The 20,876-nt window shown below is 46.1% G+C and overlaps 1 protein-coding gene across 7 annotated transcripts in view; it reads left to right on the top strand.

Moving 5' to 3' along the window:
• INPP4B (inositol polyphosphate-4-phosphatase type II B) overlaps window positions 1-20,876 on the top strand; it is a 707,856-nt gene that overhangs the window by 624,602 nt on the left and 62,378 nt on the right. For all 7 annotated transcript variants that reach the window (XM_041758016.1, XM_041758014.1, XM_041758011.1 and 4 more), the window contains 5 exons: window positions 3,621-3,793; window positions 4,625-4,748; window positions 6,019-6,136; window positions 10,880-11,020; window positions 16,363-16,460. In XM_041758016.1, the coding sequence (XP_041613950.1) occupies window positions 3,621-3,793; window positions 4,625-4,748; window positions 6,019-6,136; window positions 10,880-11,020; window positions 16,363-16,460 (654 nt within the window). The remainder of the gene's footprint in view (window positions 1-3,620; window positions 3,794-4,624; window positions 4,749-6,018; window positions 6,137-10,879; window positions 11,021-16,362; window positions 16,461-20,876) is intronic.

Here is a 20,876-nt window from a genome sequence, read left to right as displayed (position 1 = left end):
CCAGGAGCAAGAGGCGGGCTGGCCAGTGGGCTCTGCGCGGCGGCCTGGGGTGACTCCCCAGGCTGCTGACCCCCAGGCCGCTGACCCCCAGGCTGCTGACCCCAGGCCATTGACCCCCCCAGGCCGCTAACCCCAGGCTGCTGACCCCAGGCCACCGACCCCAAGCCGCTGACCCCAGACCACTAACCCCCAGGCTGCTGACCCCAGGCCCCTGACCCAGGCTGCTGACCCCAGGCTAGGCCCTCGCCAAGCCCCAGGCCTTGCGCGTTTCCCTGAGGAAGGGCCCTGCTTGTTGGAGTCGGGCTCGGGGGCTTCCAGCGACGTCCCACAGAGACCCGGACTCATCCTCCTGCATCTTCCCCTGTCACTGGAGGGAGCCCAGAGCCCCGGGGCCCGGCCTGGGCCCGGGAGGGGCTGGTTCGGTGGCCGTGTGCGTGTGAGTGTGTGCGGGTGCGGGTGGTTTGTGCAGTGTCAGCTGAAGTTGGAGGAGCTGAGGCGCGAGGCCCGGAGTGTGGGCCATGGCCTGTGACGGCCGCCGCGGGCCCAGGGCTGCGACTGTGCCTCTGGGAGAGAAGCCCAGGACTTCCCGCCGCTGAGCCCGAGGGCCCCTGCCCCGGCGCCTGCCCCCGCCCGCCCGCCGGGTGTACCCGGGACTGGCCCCCGGCCGAGGCGGACACGGCTCTGGGGAACGAGGCCCCGCGTGCTGTTAGCGTTGGGCCAGCCGCTCGTGCTCCGGGACCCCCCAGATCAGTGTGTCCATCAGGCTTCAGGTTTACTCTGGGCCTTCGAGAGGTTTCCCTTGGGTATGTGAGAGTGAGCAGGGGGCCGGGGCCGGGGGCCGGGGGGGCCTGCATCGTGACTCCAGCCAGGGTGGATGCTGCCCGCGAGCCCGCCGGGCCCCCCAGCTCCACTCTGTTGAGACCACAAATCACACCCCCTCCTTGGCGACACGATGGCAGCTTCGAGTAGGGCTCAGCCGGTGACGTCGGCGTGAGGCTGGGCCCCGCAGTGGGCGAGGACAGCCCGGTGCAGGTGAAGACCCCAGAGCCCTCCCCAACCTTACTGCCGCCCAGGGTCCCGCAAGAGATGCAGGCGCGCCCTGAAGTCACCCCCCTCCCCACCAGGAGGAGCCTGTCCCCCGGGGCCAGGGCCCGAAAGGAGGCGCCCAGCCCGGCCGGCACCCAGCAAGGAGCGCACCCACCGCACCCGCCTCTGCTCCCGGTGCCGGGGCTCCAGCGGCAGCCGCTCCCCGCAGCCCAAGCACAGAATCCGCGCACTCTGCAGCCTGTGGTCTCTGGACGTGCAGCCCTGGGTCGATCTATTGCCACCTTCGTCTTCCTGGCGGATACACGCGTGTGTCAGTGAACCAGCGTGTGGGGGGACGTTCACGTTGGGATCGATGACAGCGGCGGAGAACGGGACCTAAAAGACCCAAGTATGGGAAAACACAGGCATAAGGACTATGGCTTCTGGGTGTCCTCCGACGCGCCGTCTCGTGCCCTTTCACCTGTGCCAACGACGGAAAATTCAGGAGTTTCTCGATATTTGTTTAAAATGAACCGTTGTGGGATCCCTGGGTGGCGCAGCGGTTTGGCGCCTGCCTTTGGCCCAGGGCGCGATCCTGGAGACCCGGGATCGAATCCCACGTCGGGCTCCCGGTGCATGGAGCCTGCTTCTCCCTCTGCCTGTGTCTCTGCCTCTCTCTCTCTCTCTGTGACTATCATAAATAAATAAAAATTAAAAAAAAAAAAGAGGCAAAGCTTCTTTAAAAAAAAATAAATAAATAAAATAAAATGAACCGTTGTTCAGATGTCGACGTAGGCTGCCCCCGAGTGAGTCCTCCACTACGTGACTGCAGATCCATCAGGCCTCCCCCCCGCCCCCTGCGCTGGTGCTCACTCCCACTACGTAACGCAGGATCCTGCAATATCCTTAAATGATGACTCACAAGGTTCCCAACGTGTCGTGCGTTAGAGCGTCGCATAAACGTTTACGTAGGATATTAAGAGGAAGCTCATCTTTTTATGAGGTCGCGGCCATTCATTACTCTTTCAAGCATTTGGGTTTATTTCATTGGGTCCTATCGCAACACAACGTGAAATTACGACGTGACGGTAGATACGGGGCAGGTGTGATCGCGATTCTTTGTATCGTTGGCCGTGACTCTTCCAAGGTCTCCGCTGGCTGTTGACCGTTTATATCATTCACGGTGAAGCCTGCGCTTTTGTGCTGAGATCGGATCATTCCAGACACTGAATTACGATTAATTTTCCAGCAGACCTTCCTTTCTACTATATTTCTTTGTCACACTACTATTAACCTATTTATATGTTAAGGGGTTGTCACACAGTCCGGAACGTGTAGTATCTGACATTTACCCAGGCCTCGATTTCCAAAATAATAACTAAAATATAACTCGTGTCTGTATCATATGCCAACATCATAATTATGTCCTTGGAGCGACTTAGGTATCCAGACGTACGAAAAACTCCAGACGGTTCCGGTTTTGTATCCTGATTTAGAGAAAACCTATGTGAATTGTCAAAAACTTGATTTTGTCATGATTTTTTTTTTGATTTTGTCATGACTTACTTATCTAGATCTTCAATCGCTTTTGTCATATTTATTGTGACTTTACTCATTCAGTTGAAACTGATTGAGTGTCTGCTACATATATATATATTAGACTCTATGCTAGGTTCGGGGATTAAAAAGCGAATTCCTTACTGTCCGTAAGCTCCCTTTCTTGCAGAGCAAATAATGTGTGGATAGTTCTAGAACAGTAAGGAAAAGGAATCGTGGGCACAAAAGTAAGTAACGCAAACTTCAGTAGATGAGCATGGGTGTGGAGCCGCAGGTGGGGGTCCTGGGTTGACGTGCAGAGAGGAGGAAGCGGGTCAGGAGGACACGTCAGGGCGTGCAAACACCCCGAGGTGACAGCTCAGGACAGGTCTGGGGAAACCGCGTCCTGCAGTTCACCTGGGACTCGGGACTGCGGGTGAGGATGCTGCGGGAAGTGAGGCTGGACAGGGAGGCCGAGGTCGGATATGGAGGCGGTTTTGTGCTTTGGGACGTGACTGTGAACGCTTCGTGTTTTTGAGATCTTTAAAGTAGGGCGGCGAGGGGGTGAGTGATGGGGCGGGATGCCAAGTGCTTAGTAAGGCCCCTCCGGGCCCCGGGGCCGCTGTCGACGGAGGGTTCCCGTGGGCTGTGGCCGCAAGGCAAGGGGGAGTAGTCGGTCCAGGGGAGACCGGCAAGTGGCGGAGGCAGAGGGCAGAGGGCGAGGCGACCGTCTGGTGGCTCCGCAAGAGCAGAACCCGCCCGGCGCTCCCCGCGTGGAGGCCGTAGAGGAGCCAGGGAGACGTGGCCTCCACATGGAGGAGCCGGCGGCGCCGTCCACAGGGCACGGGCGGCACGGACTGCGGGTGGCGGGACGGAGAGGGGAGTCCAGTGTGGTCCCCCGCAGGGCACCCGCGGAGAGCCGGGGTCGCTGCCCTCGGAGCCCTTCAGGGGCAGCTGCTCGAATCCTTGCTCGCGGGCACAGCTCGGCAGGAGCGGTAGGTGGGCGCCTCCCCCCGACGGGCATCCGGGCCCCTTCTGACCCCCCTTCCTCCCCGCAGAGGACTGGTACGAGCAGTTGTGTCCCCTCATCCGCGCCCTCCAGGACTGCATGGGAGAAGTGGTGAACCGGGCCAAGCAGTCCCTGGCCTTCGTGCTCCTGCAGGAACTCGCGGCCGGCCTGCCCCAGGGCCTGATGCTCACCCTCAGGAGGGACGTCGTCTTCAGCCAAGCAGTAGGTGCCTCTTGTCGCGCGGCGCGGGGACGGGCGGCCAGGGCGGCCCCAGTACGTGTTTGTGCAAACAGGTGGCCACGTCTCTGAAACGTGTGTCCTGCTCATGGCGCAAGAGAAGGCCGCCCAGCCCGCCACCGCCGGCAGCCCGGGTGGGCACACAGCGCCCCGCGCACCGACGTGGCACCGGGCCGGCCCAGGGCTGCCTCTGCAGTGTCCCATTCGCTGGGCTCCCTCCGGAATCCCAGGACGGGGCCTCTTAGTGATCTCTCTTCGGTTTTGTTTATAAAATAAGTTTGCAGGGTGGTAATGCCTACGGGCAAGGTTTAGCAAGACCGAGCCTACGCCGAGACGCGGAGCCGGCCCCCATCGCGGCGGCTGTCCCAGTGATCGCTTGTGTCACGCACACACTTGCTGGTGCGCGTACAAACAGTACAGGGACACGGAAGAAAATGAAGGGAAGACTGGCCTTGTGAGTCCCCTGAACCTATGGAGACGCCTTTGTGAAAAGAGAGTTTCACACCCACAGCCACAGCCGGGTCTTGTAGACACGCACGCAGGGGAAAGGAGACTCTTTTCCAAAAGGGGATCCTTTAACCACACTGTCCGGGTCCCCCACTAGCTCATGGCTGTTTCACACACTTGAAAATTGCCATTAAATCTGTGATGCCAAAAAAAAAAATCTGTGATGCCAAAAAGTAAAAATAAATAAAATGAATAAATCTGTGATGCCTCAGAAATCTTAAATATTTTTCAATTAAAGTTTGCTGATCCCAGTCAATGTCTTCAATGACTTTCTTGTTTTATTTTCTCTCTTTTTTTTTTTTTTTGTAGCTTGCTGGATTGGTGTGTGGTTTTATCATCAAACTACACACGAGTTTGCATGACCCTGGCTTTCTGCAGCAGCTTCACACCGTGGGATTGGTGGTGCAGTATGAAGGACTGCTGAGTACCTACAGTGAGTGTCGCTTTAGTACCTGTTAACAGTCACCACCTCACGCATCAGGATATTTGGTCCACAGATTCTCCGGTTAACCATAAAAATGAGGAATAACCCTCAATGACACCAGGCATTACAGAAATAACGTGACTCTCGGTCCTTTGCATTCATTCACCTTGTAACTCTTACCCCATTCTGTTTTGAGGATGGAATTACAGATTATCTCATGGAGTAGGGGTAGTGGAGCCCTGAGCAGCCATCTATTTTTAATATGAAAAGCCCTTTGCCAACATAGTTCCAGCCACTAGATTTTTAAAGTCCCAACTCTGTATTGTCTAGAGCTGCGCTGTTTACTACAAAGCCTGGTGTGGCTGTTGAGCACTTGAAATGTGTCTAGTCCAAATCAACGTGTACTTCACATGCACACCAGATTTATTTTTTTTTAATTTATTTTTTATTGGTGTTCAATTTGCCAACATACAGCGTAACACCCAGCTCATCCCATCAAGGGCCCCCCTCAGTGCCCGTCACCCAGTCACCCCCACCCCCCACCCACCTCCCCTTCCACCACCCCTAGTTCGTTTCCCAGAGTCAGGAGTCTCTCATGGTCTGTCTCCCTTTCTGATATTTCCCACTCATTTTCCCTCCTTTCCCCTTTATTCCCTTTCACTATTGTTTATATTCCCCAAATGAATGAGACCATATCATGTGTGTCCTTCTCCGATGTCACACCAGATTTCAAAGACGAGTAAAAACTTGTTTTATGGTAATAATTCGTAATTTCACATTGATTTGCAACTGAAATGATATTTGGGACATACTGGGTCAGAGCGACATATATTATTAATTTTACCTTGATAAATTTCGCGCTTTTAAAAATACGGCCACCAGGAAATTTGAAATCATGTATGTGGCCTGCGTTACATTTGTACTGGGTATTGTGGATCTACTTCTGTTTCTAGAAATTAAATATCAGTCCCGCCAATGCAAAGAGAACTGCATGATACTCCGGTTCATAAAGGAGTCAAAACTTCCCTGTAGACTTCCAGCAAGTGTGCCCATTCTTCTCTCCCCAAAGGGTCCTTGGGCTGCTGGAGTCCACTGAAATGGTTCTTATTTCACTGCTGAAAGCCTTCAGCCTCCGAGGAGAGGCGTTTAGAGGATATTCACTGCATTCGGAAGCTCATTCACTAAAGCGCTCGAACAAATCCCAGCAGGGAGGTGTAGTACCAAGTGACCTTTTCTTTAAATACTGAGTTTGCAGCAACGCACCTTTTCCCGCGTGTAGGTGATGAAATCGGGATGCTGGAGGACATGGCTGTTGGCATCTCAGATTTGAAGAAAGTCGCATTTAAAATCATCGAAGCCAAATCCAACGATGTCCTGCCAGTTATAACAGGAAGGCGGTAAGTGGTGCCCATTTCCAATGAGACCAAGCTTTGCTAGATATTTGCCTTAACTCCTGACAGAGGAGCCAAGGAGAATTAAGGTTTGGTTTGGACATTTTGCTTTTGTCTTTTTTCCTACCTAGTGAGAAATGAATGTAGGTGACGTAACAGAGGAAGATCTTGAAAAGCTTCTAGAAGGTTCACGAACGTGTGTAAATTTTACAGTAGCGAAGTGAGCATTAGTAAGGCTCCCCCCTGAAATAGGAGGAATTTAGAAGAACAGCAGGCATGAGAAGAACATTCCTCTCTTTTTCCTTATTATCTAGTCCAAAGCTCCGGGTGTTTTTACTTTTGCTGGAATCATTTGGTTAATAGCGTCATAATTCTTAAAGTGACTTTATATTAAATTCTGTTAAAAGCAGCTACATTTTAGAAAAGATCTATTTCTGTGCCAGGGCCATATACCGCCGTTTTTCTTAATTATTTTTGACAATTCACTCACAGACTGAGATTTCCGAGAATGGTTTTAAATAAATAGCGTCGAAGGTCAGTGAATGATGGGCAAAATATCAGAAATAATTAAGAAAAATGATGGCGTGTAAAATAGACCTCCAACAGAAGAATTATATCCCATGGTAAATCATTTCGGTCACAAGTCCACCAAATGGTGACCGTTCTGGCACGAGCGCTTTTAAAGGCTGCATGAGGATATCCGAAATTTGAAACATTCTTAGATCACAGCGAGAAAATACGAGCGTGCGAAAGAGAAAGCCCTCCTCATGCTGGAGAGAGATGGAGAAAGAAGTAAGTTATTGTAAAAGTCCAGACTCACTTGCTTTCTTGTCTGTAGTCAACAGATGATTCTATATTTTGAATATTTTAGAACAAAAATATTCTATATTTTGCGTGAAGGATGCTCAGGGACGCATGATTGAATGAAAGGTGACCATTTCATATACAGAAAGAAAAAAAATATCCTCATGGAACTAAATATTTCATCTGTGCACTCATGCTTAGTTTTCTGTGCATTGGAAGAAAGAAGAATAAATGTGCTCATACACACACCTGGGAAATAGTACCGTCCCGTATTACTGTGGGGATTACCAAAAGTGGGAACCTGATATTTCTATTGCGATTGATAGGGGGAGTTTATCGGGCCATTTGGCATAGGCAGGGTACAGATGCTCTTCCTGGGGAGTCTGCAGGCTGGATCTGAGTTCAAAAGCTGTGAAGCAGATGTGAGTGGAACCCCTAGGATGGCAAAGTGAGCGGCTTAGCAAGTCCTGTCTCCAGGATATGGAGCGACGTTAAAATCGGACACAATCGTCTAAAACAGCCACCTTGAGACTAAGGAGAGAAGTCGACTGTGCACACAAACTTACAAGTACTTATTAATGAGAAAGCGGCGAACGTTGGCTCAGACGTTTGGTGTCTGCGACACTCTTGCCCACAGTCGCTCCCGTGGAACCCAGCTCCGTCAGCAGAGTTTTACGGGGGCAACGCAGGCTGAAGAGACCAGCAGGTTCACCACCAGAGGAAACGGACTTGATTTGGATTGGAAAGCAGAAAAAAAAGCACACGCCTGAAAAGTTGCCGGAAACGGTAATGATTTAGACAACAATTTCCTTCACAGTAGCGTCCAAAAGAATAATTACATCAGGCCAAATTTAACAAAGTACTCTAAGAATCGTACACAGAACACGCAAAATCGTGCTTAGAGAAATTAATAAGATCCGATAAGCGGAAAGACAGTCCGTGTTCCCAGATTAGGATACTCAATATCGTTTAGGTGGCAGTTCTCCACAAACCGATCTATAGATTCATGCAATTGCTGTCTAAATCCCAGTAGTCTTTTGTGCAGAAATTGGCAAGCTAAACCTAAAATTTGTATGGAAATGCAAAGGACCCAGAATTCCAAAAACAATTTTCTAAAAGGACAAAAGAAGACTTACGCTTTCTGATCTCAGAACTTAATATAAAACCACAATAATGAAGACCCTGTAGTACTGGCATAAGCACACACATCTAGATCGATGGAACGGACTTTAGAGCCCAGATATAAACTATCACCTTTAGGGTCAATCAATTAGTGACAAAGGTGCCAAAGCAATTCAATAGAGAATGGAGAGTCTTTTCAAGGAAATGTTCCTGTGACGATTGGTTATCCATACGCAGGAAAAATCATTTAGAACCTCGACTTACATCATACACAAAAAACCAACTCACGATGGATCACTGGTCTAAATGCAAGCTAAAACTATGAACCTCCTAGGAGAAAATATTTCTTTTTTTTTTTTTTTTGAGAAAATATTTCTAAGTTGGGTTAGGGAAAGAGTTCTTCGATAGGACCCAAAATTCTAGATTCATAAAATACACAATTTGATAGATAGGACTTAGTCAAAATCATAAACTTTGAAGGAGCAAAAATGTCATTAAGTAAATGGAAAGACAAGCCAGATTGGGAAAATACCTGCTAATCATACATCCTATAAAATACTTGTGTCCAAAAAGAATAATAAAATAAAATAAAATAAAATAAAATAAAATAAAATAAAATAAAATAAAATATAAAATAAAATAAGATAAATAAAATAGTAAAGTAAAATAAAATAAAATAGTAAAGTAAAATAAAATAGAATAAATAAAATAAAATAATAAAATAAAATAGTAAAATAAAATAAAATAAAATAGTAAAATAATAAAATAAAATAAAATAAAATAAAATACTTGCATCCAGAATATATAAGGAAATCTGACAACTCAACAATTATAAGACAAAAAAACCCAACTTAAAATTGGGCAAAGATTTGAATACATATTTTGCCAGATAAGACCTATTATCAGGGGCTTATATCCATATGGAAACACAGTCAACATCATTAGTCATTAGGAGGATGCAAATTAAAGCCACAGGTAGATACCACTTCACTCACAGTAGAAATCATCATAATCAGAAAGTCAGACAATCACAAGTGTTTGCAAGGATGTGGAAAACCCAGAACCCTCACGTTGCTGGGGGGCATGTCGCGTGGTGCTGCCACTTCGGAAACAATTTGGCAGTTTCTTAACAAGTTAAACCTAAAAATTACTATATGACTCTCTTAGGTATGTACCTAAGAGAAAGTGAACCCGTACGTCCACAGAAAAACGAGCGCATTATTCATGACAGTGCAGCTGCGAAGTATCCCGAGCAGCCATCAGCTTGTGGGTACGTAAGCAAAACGTGGTGCATCTATGCAATAGGGTGCTGTGCCCAGGGATGAAAGGGAACAGACTCCTGAAACATGCTGCTGTCTGATGACTTCAGAGTCATGGAGCTAAATGAAAAACGCCAGACACAGAGGACCACATACTCTATGATCCCGTCTACATGAAATATGGAAAGCAGAAAAATCTGCAGATAGAACAACGATCAGTGGTTTCCCGGGGCTGGCAGCGGGCACACAGGCTTGAGAGATTTTTTTTTTTTTTTTTAGCATGATGCAAATGCTCTGAAACTGGCTTATAGTCAGGATTGCACAGCTCCGTACATTTGCTAAAACTCAGAGTCATACACACTTAAAATGGACGAGTCTATGCTGCTGATGTTTTAACCGAGCTGACAAAAGGTCATCGTGACCCATTATATAATGCTTCACCTTCAGCGCGACCTTTACACGTGGGCGGACTCATGGATTCTTCTCGTAGTCTTGAAAGACTTGCAGTAAATAAACACCAGCCCTCTGTGAGCCAGGCTTTTGTAAAGGGCGCTGAGAGCAGTTTCGAAAAGAAAGATAATGTGTCCGTTCGTGTGGGGGTAGCGCTAAGATCCCTGCCTGCTGGATTCACGGTATGTCCTGGTTCTCTTGCCCGAAGCCCAGGTAAGGAGCAAATCTCAGAGTCCGTCGTCCCGCGTAGTACGCGTCAGGATTGTCATGCTAGAAAACTAAGAATATTTTCACAAAGAGCCTCACTAATTGTCCTGTGCTTCTTTTCCCAATACATGTATTGCCATCCCGGCACTATATATAGCTCCAGAAACACATGGATTTTCATAAATTCTGAGCAAAACTCTCCACATTTCAATAGTCGGTTCACACTGCATCAGAAGATGTCAAGTTTAAAAATACACAAGCAGCTATTGTTGACCATGTTCTGTGAATCCTGATTTAAATTTTCAGCACTGAACATGAGGGGTAATTTTTACTGGAAATTTCCAATGGAAAAAAAGAAAAAAAAAAAAAGCTCTTGTTGCAAAAATGGTCAGGAACCCCCAAAGGTTGCATCTTAAGTAATGAAACCTTTCCATTTCCATGACGCCGTCACCTCCGGGAGGCTCATCAGGAGCCGCCACACTCAGGCCATGCTCAAAACTATCGCAAATGCTTTGATTTGCTTCACTCGTTTCACTATGTTGGAAAAATCCATCATTAAAGTGCTTCTCTTATTCTTGAGACTGACGAGGTCTCAAAAATAATTAAGAAAGTCACTGTTGAGGCTCATGTGCACGTGGCCCGGTGTACGAATGAACTAGTACGAATGAACTTCTCTAAAGGCGCTCAGGGTAACGGAGAAAAATTCTAAAAATGCAAATAGTTGTCCACGCCGGGTCACTTCAGAGTGAGGGGAAGGACAGGGCCAGTGCGTGACTTAGCGGAAAGGAGGCAGCAGCCGGCAGCCCGCAGCGGCTGTTCCAGCCCCGAGATGCTCCTTTCCGCCGTCGCGGACATAGGGCGAGTGGAGTAAGGCCCGCGTCCCCTCTCTGTCCTCTGCTGTCCCCAGCGAGCACTACGTGGTGGAGGTGAAGCTGCCGGCGCGGCTGTTTGAGGCGCTGCCCCCGCCGGTCAGGGAGGGCCAGCTGCTGCACGTGCACCCCGTGCTCTTCAACGTCGGAATCAACGAACAGCAGACGCTGGCGGACAGGTGAGCCGGGCGGGGGGGGGGGGGCGCGTGGCCCGGGCCAGGTGTTAGGACCCTGCCCTGCAGCCTGTGTCCTGCGGGCGGGGCTCAGAGGGGCTCGAGCTGGCCTCTTGCCTCGAGTCGTCCCACGTTGCTCCCGCAGCAGACAAAACCCACGGTTCAGGATTCCTGGCCTCCTCCGACGTAAGCGTGGCAAAGGGAAGAGGGGAGTGTGGACACCAGGGCCGGACTGTCCGCGTGCAGCGGCTCGTCCGTGTTGGCAGGTGCCGCGTGCGCATCCCCTTGGAGGACTGTCCGCGGTCACGGGTGCCTCAACACTGTGACCTCAGCGAGTTGTGTCCGACTCCCTGGACCTAGAGCACAGTCCTTTGTCCCGTTTTGTTTTGTTTACTAAAGCAGTGGTTCTTCTTTTTTTTTTTTTAATGATAAATTTATTTTTTATTGGTGTTCAATTTGCCAACATAAAGCAGTGGTTCTTAGGAGACGTTAGTGCATCGCTTGGTAGTTACCCGCCCAGTCCAGCCGCCCGTGATTGTACGTAGTCCCATGAGTTGCTGTCAAAGACATTTATTTGAATGGGGCAATTGCTTCTGTATCTTAAGTGGTTCACATGTAGACATTATTGAAAATGTGCGTGAGGCTTCCAGTTCGTAGACTACATTTGGAAAAGATTTTGGAGAAAGAAGCCGCCATCCTGTTGTGAGGCCTGGTTGGAGACGGTCCCCTGCAGGCGGGGCTTTGGGAGAGGTTGATACTCTTCTATATTTAAAATGCTTTCTTAAAAATAATTTTTTTATAAATGCTTTCTTGTCTGTAACTCACCCTCCCAATGTCTCCAGTTTAAAGGCACTTAGCAGGGCGGCCCGGGTGGCTCAGCCGTTTAGCGCCGCCTTCAGCCCAGGGCGTGATCCCGGGGTCCCGGGATCGAGTCCCACGTCCGGCTCCCTGCATGGAGCCTGCTTCTCCCTCTGCCTGTGTCTCTGCCTCTCTCTCTCTCTCTCTCTCTCTCTCTCAAATAAATAAAAAATCTTCAAAAAAAAGGCACCTAGAATATTCTTTGCCGTGACTTGCTAAGTGTGTCTTAATCTTGTACCAACGTCTTCTACTAAAGACCCCACTACATTTATAGTCCTCTTGAATTCCGATGGTGATCAAGGGGCCTGTCCTGTCTTTATCTGTCCTCTTCCAATGATTTTTCCTTCTCTCCTGCTTATCCAAAAGATATTTCCTGGACAGCATAGGTTTTCATGATTCTTACTTGTCAGTCGCAGAATCAGGTGGCAGCTCTGTATTTCCTGTTTAATTTCGAATCGCGTAGAAGCCATTAATCTCTTTCCTTATAGTATGCATAAATCAGAATATAATTTTGTTCACTGTGTTGTACAAGTTTTCCTGGGTAATTGAGCACTTTTGCATGTCAGTACCTGAACTGAAGTCAGATTATATTCCAGTCGTCTATACACATGCGCCCCACAGCAAGCCAGATGGTCGAGGTGAAGGATATTTATGGATGCAAATTATTCAGTTTGGGGGGTGAAAGCCCGCAGCACTCTAAATCAATTGTCTCTTCTTTGATACAGTGGATTACAGAGTGTTTGGGGCTTGAATTAATAAGTTAAGGCCTGTGAGTATGGTCTTGAGAGAGATGCGAGAGTTCCCATTTACAGACTTGTCTAGGAAGAGTTGGCCGTGTAGTTACCGTTGTATTTTCAAGCCCTCTACTTCAGCTCAGGTCTCGGTCTCAGGGTCATGACACCGAGCTCTGCATCAGATTTTCTTTTTTTTTAATTTTTATTTATTTATGATAGTCACAGAGAGAGAGAGAGAGAGGCAGAGACACAGGCAGAGGGAGAAGCAGGCTCCATGCACCAGGAGCCCGACGTGGGATTCGATCCCGGGTCTCCAGGATCGCGCCCTGGGCCAAAGGCAGGCGCCAAACCGCTGCGCCACCCAGGGATCCCTCTGCATCAGATTTTCTTTTTAAATCTTTTTTTTTTAATTATTACTATTATTTATGATAGTCAGACAGAGAGAGAGAGAGGCAGAGACACAGGCAGAGGGAGAAGCAGGCTCCATGCACCAGGAGCCCGACGTGGGATTCGATCCCGGGTCTCCAGGATCGCGCCCTGGGCCAAAGGCAGGCGCCAAACCGCTGCGCCACCCAGGGATCCCTCTGCATCAGATTTTCTTTTTAAATCTTTTTTTTTTAATTATTACTATTATTTATGATAGTCAGACAGAGAGAGAGAGAGGCAGAGACACAGGCAGAGGGAGAAGCAGGCTCCATGCACCGGGAGCCCGATGTGGGATTCGATCCCGGGTCTCCAGGATCGCGCCCTAGGCCAAAGGCAGGCGCCAAACCTCTGCGCCACCCAGGGATCCCTGCATCAGATTTTCTTAAGATTTTCTCTCTCCCTCTCCTTCTGCCCCTCTCCCTGCCTCGCACTCCGTGTCTCTCTCTCAAGAAAAGATAGATAAATAGATGAATGGATGAAATAGAAGATCCCTTCCCTTCCTTCTCTCTTGTCTCTCTTGAATATTTGATATGGATATTTTTTATATATATATTTTTTATATATGGATTTTATTTTATATTTTATATTTTTATATTTTACATATGGATGTCCGTGTGTGTGTGTACATGCACACAAATACACCTTTTTTTTTCATATCTTGGAGTTGTAAAGACACATTAGACTTGAAAAGGAGACAAAATGGCAAAGTAGAGGAAAAACTCAAAGGAGAAGCCGGAAGGTCGGAAGGTCGGCACTCTGATACGGATCTGAGTCAATCACTTCCTCGCTCTTCTCTCCACCTTATTTCTCTGATTCTGAATTTTAAGCTTTACCAGGAGCCTCTATCTACAGGTTAGGTATGCTGTATAATCCAGGTGTAATATTTTACTCCCTCTTTATCCATTGCCAAAATGTAGGCTTTGTGTATCCATTCTGAATTAAGCACGTACTGATGACTCTGGGTTACCGTGACAAAATGCCTCAGACTGGGTGGCAGAAACTGCAGAAATGTATACGCCATAACACCAGAGGCTGAGAATTCCAAGGTCAAGGTTCCCAGGCAATTTGGCTTCCGGTGAGAACTCTCTGACTTTCTCCCTGTGCGCTCACTTGACCTCCTTTTTGTGTACAGAGAGAGAGGTGAGCTCCCTGGTGTCTCTTCTTACAAGGACACACTAATCCTATTAGACGAGGGCCCCCACCCTCATGACCTCACTTAACTTCAATTACTTCCTTAGAGGCTCCATCTCCAAACACAACTACTGGGGGTTAGGGCTTCAAAATGTGATTTTTTTTTTGGTGGGGGGGAGGACACGAACATTTAGTCCAAAACAATGATATTACCCCAGCAAGGTGATATTTTAAAAATACCATTTGATTATCATGTCTGAAAAAGTTAAGATTATATTTCAGAGTTTAGAGAAACTCTCCAGCGGTAGATTGTCCTGGGTCTATATTCCTATTCTCCAAGGTTAGCTCAATATAGATATTGAACATTGGCCTTGCACCAGGCACTGCCAAGCTGTGACACACAGAGAGCATGTGCAGTGTAGCAAGACAGGCGGACGTGATCCCTGTCTTAAAAGAACTTTCCACCCCACGAGGAAGCCATATCGGCAAGTCATACGTTGCAGTTCGACTCGTACAATAAGCAAAGGTGTGGAAGGGGCAGGAATAATGGAGGAGAGAAGGTGATTCATGGATGGGAGAGGAATTCCTCAGAGAGGTGTCAGGGAGTACGTGAACCTCTCACAAAGCCTGAAGGCTGAATTGATGAAGCAGACAAGGAAGAGAAGACGTTCTAGGTAGAGGGAGGATAGCGTGTGGAAAGCTCCAAAGGCATCTGTATGCCGCTGGTGAGGGGGAAGAGTGCAAGTAAATTCCCACAAGGGGTTTTGGAAACCTTTGTGGAGAAGGTAGACGCCAAACTAAGGAGGTTAGGCTGTGTCTTGGCAGGGAGAGAAGCAGCCGTGACGTGTGAGTGAGCTGATAGGAAGAACAGGCATCGGGTTCACTTCTCCAGCTGCACCTGCAGCTCCTGGCACACAGTTGGTGTCAAATAAATATTTGTTGAATGAATGAATGATCTGACCATGACGTAAAGGATAGACCAGAGGGGACGAAACCGAAGGCGTAGTGCTTGGATATTTCGGAGGCTTTATATCCAGTCAAGAGTGGATATAACCAAGCGCCTAATAATGATGGTGTTACAGATAAAGAAGAAAAAAATTGCCAGGCATGTGAGAAGATCAATGAGTAGAGGATGGGGTGGAGAAAAGAGAGGAAATCCAGAAGGGTGCCTGGACTGTAACCTGAGTTAATGGCGAATATTGGGGACGTGTTTAATCCTAAACAAAAGGAGGAGGTGCATTTAGTTTGGGCTTCTGTTGCCTTTGAAGTGGGGCTGGATAACCTACACTGATATCTGGAAATACAAATTTGGATGGAGATACCTGTTGGAAGCCATTTACATACCATCCTTTTCGACAGAGACAACTTGGCCATAAGCTTAAATCTGGGAAATGCTTAAAGAACACACAAGGTCAGTGATATACAGAGAGTTTGTTGTTGAAGAGGCGCAAGAGCACTACTACAAAGGCTGTCCGCCTTCACGCCGCGGACAGAAAATAAATGGTGGGGGCGTCTGGGTGGCTCAATTGCTTAAGCATCCCGCTCTGATTTCAGCTCAGGTCATGACCTTGGGGTCGTGAGATCAAACCCCACCTTGGGCTCAGTGCCGGGCCTGGCACCTGCTTGAGAGTCTCTGTCTCCATCACCCTCTGCCCTCCCCTGCCTGTCTGTCTCTCTCCTTCTCCCTCCACCCTCTGGAGGCTGTAGGGTCTATGTGTGCCTACAGCAGTTGGCAGTGTGTACGGTCTGCATGCAGCCGAGTGTCTAGTTTTAGTGTCCTGGACGCTCCCTCCAGCTGTCATGGGTGACGAGGAGGACTGGAGGCATGAGAAAGAAGAGGCAGGGTTTTTTACACGGCAGAAGTACAACCCTGCAGAGGTAGGCAGGCTAGCGTCAGCTGCATACCGGTCACGCCCAAGCACAGGAGCCGGTGTTGTAGATGTGCTTTTTCATCCCAGTTCACATGTGATCATTGTTAAAATAGCTTGGCATGTGGAAAGGGATTGATGGAATCAGGACCAGAAGAGACTGGAGTGAACTTAAATAACCATTGTGTGGTGTCGCTTAAAAAAAAAAGAAAAAAGAAAAAAAGACTCCCTTAGGAAACTATTGCCATCTACTTAAAAAGGAGAGGTAAAAACTGTTAACTTTCAGAAGCTTCTTTATAACCCATGACTGTTTTCTTGGTTCTATTTTTAGGTTTGGAGATGTCTCTTTGCAGGAAAGTATCAATCAGGAAAATTTTGAACTTCTAAAAGAATATTACGCAGTATTTATGGAAAAGATGCCTCCTGATTGTAAGTATGCCATTTTCAGAAAGCAACAGTAATAATTTCCTGATTATAGATTTTCAGGACAGGTCAGGCATAGAGGTCAATGGGAGAAAGACGCATGGGGTGAGGATGGGAGAGAAACTTTCAGATTATCTGAAACCAAGAAGTCTGATTGCCAAGTTGGCATGGCTGACACCTGCCTTGATTGCACTCTTCGTGTCCTGCTGCTCGTGCTAGGACGTTAATTTCAGTGCCACTGGAAAATACCAAAAATCTAAAATAAGGCGCTCATAATTAGAAATCTCAGTTGAGTTCAATAAAAATTTTATACAATTCTTAACCATGTAGAAGACTTTCAGAAATGTTTAACTTCCTAGGGCCCCCTGGGTGGCTCAGCGGTTGAGCATCTGCCTTTGGCCAAGGGCATGACCCCGGGGGCCCCGGGATCAGTCCCTCATCAAGCTCCCTGCAAGGAGCCTGCTCCTCCCTCTGCCTGTGTCTCTGCCTCTCTGTGTGTCTCTCATGAATAAATAGATAAATCTTTAAAAATGTATATTTAACTTCCTAGTGTATAATCTACACCTGATAGATTGCACAAATACAAGGAGGAAATCAGATAAAATACAAGTTCTACAGGTAATAAAACGCAATATGGACCAAGGAACTAATTCATTCAATATAGTCATATAGTCATCACGATATTTATGTGAAACTATTAAGGCATCCGGGCTTACACAAATGTATTTAACACTTTGGAATAGTTTGTGTTTGTGTCATTGTTCAGTTCTTTTTCCCTCAAAATTAAGCACATAACATTTAAGCAGTTCATAACCGCAGAATCAAAAATGTACTTGGAGCTCATCAATCAGTAGTAGAAATATGTTGAAGTATTGAGATATTTACATGATGAGAAACTAAGTTTTAATAAAGTAGGAAATATTTTAATAATTTTAGGCAAAAACTGTAATAAAACTCTACGTGTCATCTAATCACTGGCTATTTGTTCACTCATCTGTATTCTTATATTTAACGTGAAATGGCTTCCGTGACACACTCTTTAGGACTTTTCAGAATCCCAGTGAATCTTACATCAAAATATTACAATGGCACATGTAAGTTCAAGTGTGGATAGTTTGAAAATTTCACCTGCAGGGTTTTTTCCACCTGTGGTTTTTAAATTATTTTATTGCACATAAAATATTATTTTTTATGCCAAAATGAAATTAAGTACGGGAGACTTTTTGGCAGCCAGTGTACTTGTGAATTCTAAATTTAATTACTTGAAAAGTTAATAACATAAAACTATTTTGTGTTGGTAACTAATGAAAAAAGGTTTATTTTAACTTGGATGTAGGTGGATAATTTTTTTTTTACGAGTCACCTGAAATTTGGAAGGAATTCTCAGAATTTTTATAAACCACTTGATTTCTGTCCTTTTAAAGCATGGTCATGGGACAAGCAGGATCAGCATCACATGGAAACCTGTTAGCAATGCAAGTTCTCAGGCCTCTGCAGGTTTATTGAGTTTGTCATACAATCTGTTTAATAAACCTTCCAGGTGATTTCTATTCCGTAGTAATGTTTGTGAACCGATGATCTGCCATAGTTACTCAAAATATATATTATATTTAAAATTAGTTTCTCAGCAAAGTCTGTGAAGGACTTCGATACTGTATATATAAAACTATCATGTCACCTTAAAAAGAAATATGGAAAGTCTTTGTTGAAATACGTATAAGTCACGAGTAACTTATTGTCTGAGATACGAAATTTTTTAAAAAATGCCTGCTTTCAAGTCATTTAAACTCATTCACAGGAACATAAGTTCAAAAATTTTGAAAAACGTGAGGCCTCATAGAATATTCTGCTAATTAACTATAATTAAGTGTGTTTACAACTTGTAAATATGTTTCATCCTTGAAAACAGGGTGGACTTTTGCATCAAACCAATTATATTTCGTTGGTTAGACAATTGTCTCAACACCCTGAGTTTTTCCTGATATGTTGTTTCCTTCTTTGTCAACATATTTTTGAGACAATGCTGTCATGGATACGGCACAGAATTCTGTGATTTTACTTTGGTTGTTTTCCATAACAGAAGTGCAAACCTGGTCTGTGTAATAATACTGACACATGTAGGGTTACTCCTCGTGCAGAAGTGTTGTAACTCAAGCATCATTTGAGTTGCACTCTGTTCAAGGAAGGAACTATAAAGTTTTATTGATAATGTGAACAGAAGTTAAACTCTTTGTAAAGGAGGAAATAATTACCATACTGGATCATACCCATAATTCATATAAGCCATTATTTTTCTTTCACAATGAAATTAAGGGATAATTTGTGTCAATGGCAAAAGGATAAGTTAATCCTCTAAACACATGACTTTCACTTATTAATCCATTCTGGACGTGCTGCCCATTAATTTAGTAACCCTGGTTTTTTTCCCCCATGATTTATTAATTACATAGTTGAATTCTACGTGTTTTTCTGGTCAATAATTTCCCTTTCTTCCTGAAAGAATTTTTTTTGTTTTATTTATCTATCTATCTATCTATCTATCTATTTAATTTATTTAATTAATTAATTTATTTGAGAGACAGAGAGAATGAAAGTTCAAGCGGGGAGAGGGAGAAGAAAACTCTTCACTGAGCAAAGAGCCTGATGCCAGACTCAATTCCAGGACTCTGGGGTCATGAGCTGAGCCGAGGGCACACGCTTAACCAACTGAGCTACCCAGGCGCTCCTCCAAAATAATGGTTTTTTTGCCCTTAAGAGATGTCCCCTTTCATGATACTGGGATTGAATGAATAAATCCATTTCAGTGTGAGGAAACATACATGATGGGAGACTGTCCATAAGTACAAGGAAAGAAGGAAAAAAGAACCCGCAAAAAATGGAGGGATTGTCAGAGATTGAGGGTCATCAAGCATCGCTGTGGTTGAGTGAGAAGCATTCCATCCAGGACAAGGTAAACAACAACACACGCACGGATGAATTAAAAGGAAAGATTCAAGAGAGGCTGCTGGATTTGGTGATTAAGAGCACAGATGACATTCCATGGAGTCATTTACACAGAAGCATGGAATGGAAACCATTTAAGAAGAGCATCTGTGTCGTACAAGTAGACGAGCCAAAGCCACCCTCCCAGGAAGGTTTAGAGTGACACAAAGAATGAAAAGACAGATTGAAAGCAGTAGAATCAAAGAAGAGGGGTTTCCTCCTTTGCTTCTCTTTAGTCTCATTTTCCAAGACAGATGAAAATTTTAAAGACGCAGAAATTGCAGGACAGTGGCAAGGGGCTGCACATCTGCTCGGGCCTCTGCCCAGAAGTCTCTGCTTGGGCGCAGTGACGGGGCCCCCGGAACTAGCCAGCAGCCCACACGGGGCCCCGAGGGAGTGGAGGGGACTGTGCCTCCCTTGTGATAACAGAGACACAACGTTAGGAGGAGAGAAGGAGCATTCTGGCTTTTAGGAAAAGAAATCGGCCATGCCTGGCTGCCGTCCCTATAACAGCCCAACAAATCCAATAAAAGGTCACGGATAATTCCTTAAGATCACTGTTCTGAGTAAATAAGGTTTGGAAAGAGGCCAGGTGTCGTTTAGGCTGCTGGTCTACCGCTGTCAGGTCTTCCTGGTCCCCTGGGAGCTACAGAGGAAAATGCCCTGAAACGGGAGTCTGCTCACACACACTGGACTCACTTTAAAAATCAGATTGGTCATGGTTTTCCCTGATGTCCGGTCAAATTCTTTTTAACATAACCATTAAAAAATAACTCTTTAACTATAATTTGTAAAAGCTGCGCATGAATGTCAAGCACTCTGATGTTTAGTTTTGTCGGGCCAAGATTTAGTTAACGGGGTGCAGTTTATTTGAACCAAAATATGTTTGTGTCCTTTGAGCTTATATTTTCAGTTAACATTTCCCATTTTTTTAAGTGTTTTTCGTTTATCTTACCTCTCATTTAAAAAAAAATAAATCAATGGAGCAAAGCTGGCTCAGCAAAGGGTAAAATTAGAAAGATTATATTATTAAAACTCAAAATAATATGAAATCTATAAAAAGTAACAGGACCCCGTTAGGACAAGAAAACCTTCATATAAGAGTATTTCCCAGCAGTAGGTGAAAAAGAAAAGCTGAACTTATGAAGGCAACGTTGCACACCTAAAAGGAGACTTTGTTAAGTCAGAAAATGGATCAGTTCACCCTTCATATCGAATTCTTCATCTTTTTTCGATATATTATCTCTTACTGAGGTTCGATTTGCCAACGTAGGGTTTACAGAACCCAATCTTTCTAGAACTATGGCCATTTAGCCGTTGAAAATTCAACGGGAGCTGTCAAATAGAGGCTGGAAGGCTCCGGGAAAGCGCGATCGTTTTCTCCTAGAACGAGTGTACGGGAACGGCCCCCGAGCGAGAGTATTGGATTTAGTTCCTCTA

The sequence above is a fragment of the Vulpes lagopus genome, chromosome 6 (assembly GCF_018345385.1).
Source record: "Vulpes lagopus strain Blue_001 chromosome 6, ASM1834538v1, whole genome shotgun sequence".
NCBI lineage: Eukaryota > Metazoa > Chordata > Mammalia > Carnivora > Canidae > Vulpes > Vulpes lagopus.
This window is presented reverse-complemented; position numbering and strand designations above follow the sequence as displayed.